A 6,656-nucleotide genomic window follows, 5' to 3' on the forward strand; every position below is an offset into this window, starting at 1 on the left:
ACAACATGAATATTTTATTTGGGAACTGCTCAAGTAAAACTCGAAAAAGTCAAAATAATGCATGCATATATACATATATATGTATATATATCATCTTGAGGGCTGGTAACACACCTGCTTCAGAACCCGAATAAAATTTATTCGAAACTGTCTACTAATCCTGTTGTAAACCATATAATTCCAACCAAACACATAAACAAGTTGTGGATCGTATATATTTTTGCAGTGATCGCTATTTTTATAATATTTTATTAAACAAAAGTAAAAGAATAAGCGTTAAATTGGTTTCGTTAATAACTCTTCCATTATATCGATAATTTTCACTCACACGCGCAACTGCAAGTTGAGCTCGGGTCATCAGTCAATGCTTCACTGGCTGCTGGAGCAAAACCCACTTGATTATTACCCATATCAAAGACCGTGTAATACTTGCTAATGAAGACGTCGCCAAGAATCCAAAAGTTCGTGCCAGCATCTTCGAAAGCGGACATACACACGACACCACCATTCTCATCATCCGACTCTACAATGTAATCGGAACCGCTAAGGCTAAAGGTTGTGCCGCCAATACCAAACGAAATAGTTGGCAAACTGCTCACTACCGAACAATCCACATAATATGCTTCATCACTGCTGAGTTGAGCGCCAATAGCATTCTGTACATTTTCGTAAATGTCGGTCGGTACAGCCAACAAACTGGTGCCCGTATCGGCAATGGCTGAGCACTCAGAGCATATGTCCTCATCATTAATGATGACCGAATCCATATTGAATTGCCAGTAACCTTCGCTTACCACCGGCACATAAGTGAGTTCACCAACATAATGATTAGTATCAACGCCGCCAAGTGTAAGTTCACCACCTTGAGTGGAAGTGCCATTACTAGTCAAATAGAATGCAAAGACGGGCGAATCGATTAAGCCTTGCGTGTACAGGTTGTAGAATGGTGGCACTACATTATCGACCGCAATCTGTTGATAACCCATGCCCAGAATACCATCGAATTCGGAGTAAAGAAACGTAGTGCCTGGCTCAGAGGTAGCTACAGCAAATGTCTGCTGTGCAATGCTTAGACCATTAAACGTGACTGTATCCACGGCTAAGTAACCCGTCAGGCTACCGCTACCGTATGCTATAGCGAAACTCTGGCCATTCGCCTGGTATGTGCTCGATGCACTGGAGTCGTAGGTATTGTGTGTTAAGCAGGCCTCATCGGTGGAAGCGCACGGTGCTCCAGGTACCCATAAGTTTGATGAACCTGTATCGAAAAGCACGTTGAAATTTTGTGGTGGTGTACCAATGGTGATGGGTCCATAATATTGATCGTCCAGATAGTTGCTCAATTGCTCGGAGGTAGCGACGAAATTCGAGTTGTATTTGCTGCGCAGCACGGCGAGGTTCGTGCTGTAGTTTTTAATCGAGCGCCGTTTGTTGGGCTTATTCAACGGTACGCGTACGAGCGCGGCATCTGTCACCAAGGCCAAACACAAAACTAGCACGGTAAACTTAAGCATTTTGATTGGACCACACGGCAGTGGTGATATGTGGAATATAAATATTTTCGAAGTTTTGCCCTCCTTAAATGAATGCCCTTTTTATAGTATTTTTGGATATTGAATTCGCTTATATTATATTTTCGGGGTGCCATAATGAAGCATTGAGTGCGTGACCTCTAAGCGACTTTGCGGTAGCTTAAATACAGGTGAACGGTCCCATTTTAAATACAAGAAGTTTTTGTTGAAATCATTTATATTTTCCATTAAAAGGCTTTTCAGAAATTTGACTGTACTACTAGGAGGTGGGTTAATACTTGTACTCTTCACCTTGTCGAAAAGCAACCCCAAATATGTCTGAGAAGCTCGGCCCAACAACCGGCAGGTGTGGAATGCCGCATCTATCCATACGAGTACATAACAAGTAAGGCAACGATAAGTTCGAGTATAGCCGTATATTATGTATATTCTCAACTTCTTCTATCATAACCGAGATTATTGATTTCTGTTCTTAAATCTAGGTATTGTACTTCTAATCCATATTTATGATTTAAAGTCACACAGATGGACGAAAATCCTTATATTTTGCATATGTGGGCCGATTACTGACAGCAAATAATCTTGTGGATAGTAATTTCATTGAAAAAACTTGGAAAGTTGCCAAAAATGTTCATATCATAGAATTTTGAAGGGAGTTTGGCTAGCAAACTTTAGAGGTTTGTGAGATATAAATTAAATGTTTTGGTGACGGAGCAACGTCCACTTTTTTAAAGTCATTAAATCAAAATAACTGGATTTTCTCAGCGTCGTCTATATCTATGCATTTCCTTCACTTCAAGGTGTCACAAATAATAACAAGTCAATTCTACTCTGTGCAACATGTTGCGTGTGTATCATGCGGTACACTCATATGTGCAATGTCTTATCGGCGACGTTGCAATCGATGGATCTTAAGCTACTTAATACAAACAAATAATAATCAATTATGAGTAATGACTTTGTTTATTTGATTCTTTGGTCAAAAAGTAAGCGTCATTATTGGGAACACTAATGCTAGGAATTTGTTTTGCGTTTTGTTATGGCGTTGCCAAACCTTACTTTCTTGAACAAATTCATCACGAACTAGTTTCAGGCTGCCGTAATTCTTAAAAGTTCCAATCAGGCCACACATGAAATAAAGTTTTAGCTCTACCGCCCGATCTCCGTTCTCACTATATTTGGGCATACACTGGGTATGAGAGAGCTAGGGGTTCTTAGTCATAACTTTGTTACTCTGTCCTACAAATAAGTGTTAATCTAAAGGTTCGTTGTATGGTATACCCTGAACAGAGTATACTAGGATAGTTGAGTTTTACAAGATATATGAAAATAGCTGAAAGATCTAAAGGCTATGCCAAAAGTCAAGTGTGAGAAGTGCTTCGACAATTGGAGAAAGCGCAGGCATATGTATCGAATAAGCACTATTTTGAAGGCGAAAAATTGGCAGTAGAGTGAATAAATATTTTTTGAAAAAACGAAAATCTCAGTAATTTTTGAACACACTTCGTATATCAGGATGTCGGACTGATCGGTTTTGCCATGTTCGCGAACCAGTATATAGTATGTGTAAATACTTATAGGGTATTTTAGCTTCGGTGAAGACGATATTAACTTTTTTTGTTTCAGAATGAAATTGGTATATAAATATAAGAGTATGTACATACACTATATAGCACATATCCAAACTATTGGCACAAAGGTAGTAAGCAATAGTTGTTCTTATTTTGTAAGAATGAAAATTTACTTTGTATCCAATGTAATTCGCTTTAAGCCCACTGTTTATCATGTGAGTGTATTTGTGTCCACGAACTTCAATTTGATAACGTATACTGGAGGGTAGTACTTTTATCAATGACATTAGTAAGTTGATTGATCACTTATGCTTTAGTGCATCTTTATTTTATTTTAATTTAATGGTGTGCGGACTTGGCAATCATAACAATTTTAAAACTCAAATTTTAAAGTTCGGTTACTTGCAGCGTGGACTTCGGTGTGTGCCTCATACAAAGAATGAGAATGTTTATTATCATTCAAAAAAACATTCTTTGGCATTTATTGTTCAAAGATTATCCGTTGAGTCCAATTTTCGATGACTCCTTCGAGGATTTCGACTGGTAACTGGCGAATAAGACGCATGATGGTTTGCTCCATTGTCCACATAGACTTTAGACTTTATAACCATATATCCACAAAAAAGTCAAACGATATGATATCATACGATCTTGGTGGCTAATTGACGGACCCAATAAGTGAAATTATCTGCTTACCGAATTGTTCTCTCTATAAATCTATTAATTGATGCAATGAGTGGGAAGTGACCGATGATTCCACCGGCCCACAAACCACACCAAACCGTTATTTATATCTGGATGAAACGCGGCAATTTTGTTTTTTTACATACCCGTTGGTCCAGAAATGGGCCTCATTGCTGAACGAAAGTTGGCTTGAATACGTCAGATCTTCTTGGAACGTTTCCAGAGCCCATAGAGCGAAGCGATGTCGCTTGGGAAGATCGAGCGGCCTCAGTTCTTGTACGCTTTCAATTTAAAATGTCGATGTAAATTGCGCCAAGTCGTTCTATACGTCAGTCTAAGTTGCTGTGAACGACGCCGAATAGACTCTTCACTTTGCTCCTAAATATACGCAATATGGCTTTGCGCCTATAACTATACCATTTGAACAACTAAAAATGAAATATTGCATACTTTTAGCGCAAAACGAAATAGTTTCAACCTCATGCTTGCTGTATACATATTCATTTGACTTTCGCCTTTCATAAAAATTATGTATTTTACTCGATAAATGCATTCGTATATTTACAGTTCGATATTTAATAGAAAATATAGCGTTCGTATAACGGAGATTTTTGGACAGCCAATAAAATCATCAATTTAATACGGAATTTTATCTAAATAATTAAGCGGCTGTCGCAAAACCCACACGATTATTGCCCAAATCGAATTCAGTGTAGAAATTGCCAATAAAGGTATCACCCAAAACCCATATATAATCTGCCATATAGAAGAAGCTCGACAAGCATAAACCATTCGAGTGATGTATATAGGTGCTTGGCGCGAGACTGAAGTTTTTGCCACCAATTCTAATATCAACATTTGGTAATGACGCTACTGTAGAGCAATTAACATAAAAGTTATCCGCATTGACTCGCTTAGCGCCAATTTTCTCATTCAATGTCACGAAAGCTTCATAATCGCCAACAGCGATAAGACTGGTGCCGGTGTCGGCAATTGCCTGAAAGTTCTGCTTCACGGTGGTACCATTAACCGCGATAGAGTCGACTTTGAATTGCCAATAGCCTTGTTGAGTAACTGGTACATATGAAATATTACCACGGTAATATTTGGGGTCTGAACCGCCCAATATAAGTTCACCACCTTGTTGCGAACTGCCATTGCGCGCCAAATAGAAGGAGAATATGTCCTTGCTAATCAAATGTTGCGACCACAAGTTATAGAATGGTGGTGCTACGCGATCCGATGCGAATGCCTGATAACCCATGCCGAGTATGCCATCGAAATGTTTATGATTAAATGTATTGCCCGGTTCTTGTGTCGCCTCAACAAAAGTTTGATTTGTAATATTTAAACCACCAATGCGTACGGTATCGGTGGAGAAGTAACCAGACATATCACCACTACCATACAACATGTCAGCTCGTTTGCCATTCGATATATAAGTACTCGATTTACTGCTATTATAACGATGATGGTCGTGACACGCATAATCTTTGGTTAGGCAGTTACTTGAGGGTATCCAAAAATCCGAAGAACCCGTATCGAAAAGCACCAAAAAATATTGTGGCGGTGTGCCGATGCTAATATTGCCATAATAACCCATATTTTCTGAATTGATGAGTGTTTCTTTGACGATACTCTGCGTCTGCGTCTTTGTCACATTGTATTTACTACGAAGTCCAGCGATTTCAGCGCGTACACTTGCCAACGTTCTGTGACTCTTTTCATGCCTAAGTAGCGGTATGCGTACGACATCAGCGCATTGCACCGCCGAGATGACTGCCATAATTATAATGTATTTGAACATTTTGTTGCTGTTGGCGAAAGAATAAAACTCTAAGTAACTAGTGTTTGAGTAAAATGAAAATAGACAATTGTTATCTCCTACCTTTGCTGGTAAAGGCACGCTGTGCCATATACAATTGTTTGCAGGCCGAATGTGCGAAAAAGTATTTATACTCGAAACGAGGCCAACCTAAGTTCGTGGGTAATTTCTTATGTTCATATGCACGATTCTTTAGGCTTAACTTGTCTTTAACATAGTAATAGGATTTTCTTCGGGCTTGCAATCGGTGCGTTCCATATATATCGTATCTCATTGATTAAAAATCAATTAGTATGTTCAACGAACATATATATTTATTGTGTTAGTAAATATTTCGTTTATAAATACCAAATTGCAATTGAAACATTGCTATATAGTATATAACAAGTAAGGAAGAGCGAAGTTCGGGTATAGTCGAGCATTTCACACGCTTGCAGCTTGCATGGAATAAAGCCAAGGAAGTACTTTCGGGTACATGAGGCTTGTGAGTTTTAATCTGATTTTATTCATTCTAAGCATAAATATGCACCGTTATAAGGAAAACAGGCTATCTCAATTTTATTAAGATGATTCACATATTGGCTGATATATAGTATAAGGTATATAGGTCTAATGGAAGTATTGCCCCGATTCAACCTATTTGTAACATGCAGACCTATTACTATCAGAAAGGGTTTGTCTCTCAGTTACATTTACATATATATCTATTTTGACCGATGTTTTTGGTAAACAGTTAATTTTAAGCACTGGGTCCACATATTCGGTATCCAGAGGCTTGCACAGTTTTGGTTCGATTTCGGTGGGGCGGGTTTCGAAATATGTAATTTCACCTATAAGTCCGGAGCGGGGCGATTCCACGCTCATTGTCCAACTGTTACCCCGGCTTCTTTAAAACTCTCTCATACCAACTCGTTTTGTTATCCTGATCATTTATATATATATATATAACCCTATATCTATCTCGCTTAGTTTTAGGTGATATATACAAGCGTTAAATGAACAAAACTATTATACTCTGTAGCAACATGTTGCAACAGTATAAAA

At 38.5% G+C, this 6,656-nt stretch overlaps 2 protein-coding genes across 2 annotated transcripts; both read right to left on the reverse strand.

Annotated features, from left to right (window-relative positions):
- Window positions 1–197: 197 nt before the first annotated feature.
- Window positions 198–1,564, reverse strand: LOC120769614 (lysosomal aspartic protease-like). The gene has a single exon (XM_040096714.1). It carries the CDS (start codon window positions 1,512–1,514, stop codon window positions 321–323), a length of 1,194 nt encoding a protein of 397 aa, XP_039952648.1. The 5' UTR covers window positions 1,515–1,564; the 3' UTR covers window positions 198–320.
- A 2,739-nt stretch (window positions 1,565–4,303) lies between these two features.
- On the reverse strand, window positions 4,304–5,720 carry LOC120768320 (lysosomal aspartic protease-like). The gene is made up of 2 exons (XM_040094958.1): window positions 5,676–5,720; window positions 4,304–5,601 (listed from the first exon to the last, which is right to left on the reverse strand). Exon 2 carries the CDS (start codon window positions 5,592–5,594, stop codon window positions 4,449–4,451), a length of 1,146 nt encoding a protein of 381 aa, XP_039950892.1. The 5' UTR covers window positions 5,595–5,601; window positions 5,676–5,720; the 3' UTR covers window positions 4,304–4,448.
- Between the last annotated feature and the right edge of the window lie 936 nt (window positions 5,721–6,656).

This window comes from Bactrocera tryoni, chromosome 2 (genome assembly GCF_016617805.1).
Source record: "Bactrocera tryoni isolate S06 chromosome 2, CSIRO_BtryS06_freeze2, whole genome shotgun sequence".
Taxonomy (NCBI): Eukaryota; Metazoa; Arthropoda; class Insecta; order Diptera; family Tephritidae; genus Bactrocera; species Bactrocera tryoni.

Coding starts and splice junctions, on each gene's coding strand:
- LOC120769614 (XM_040096714.1), bottom strand. CDS start 1,514: ATGCTTAAGTTTACCGTGCTAGTTTTGTGTTTGGCCTTGGTGACAGAT.
- LOC120768320 (XM_040094958.1), bottom strand. CDS start 5,594: ATGTTCAAATACATTATAATTATGGCAGTCATCTCGGCGGTGCAATGC.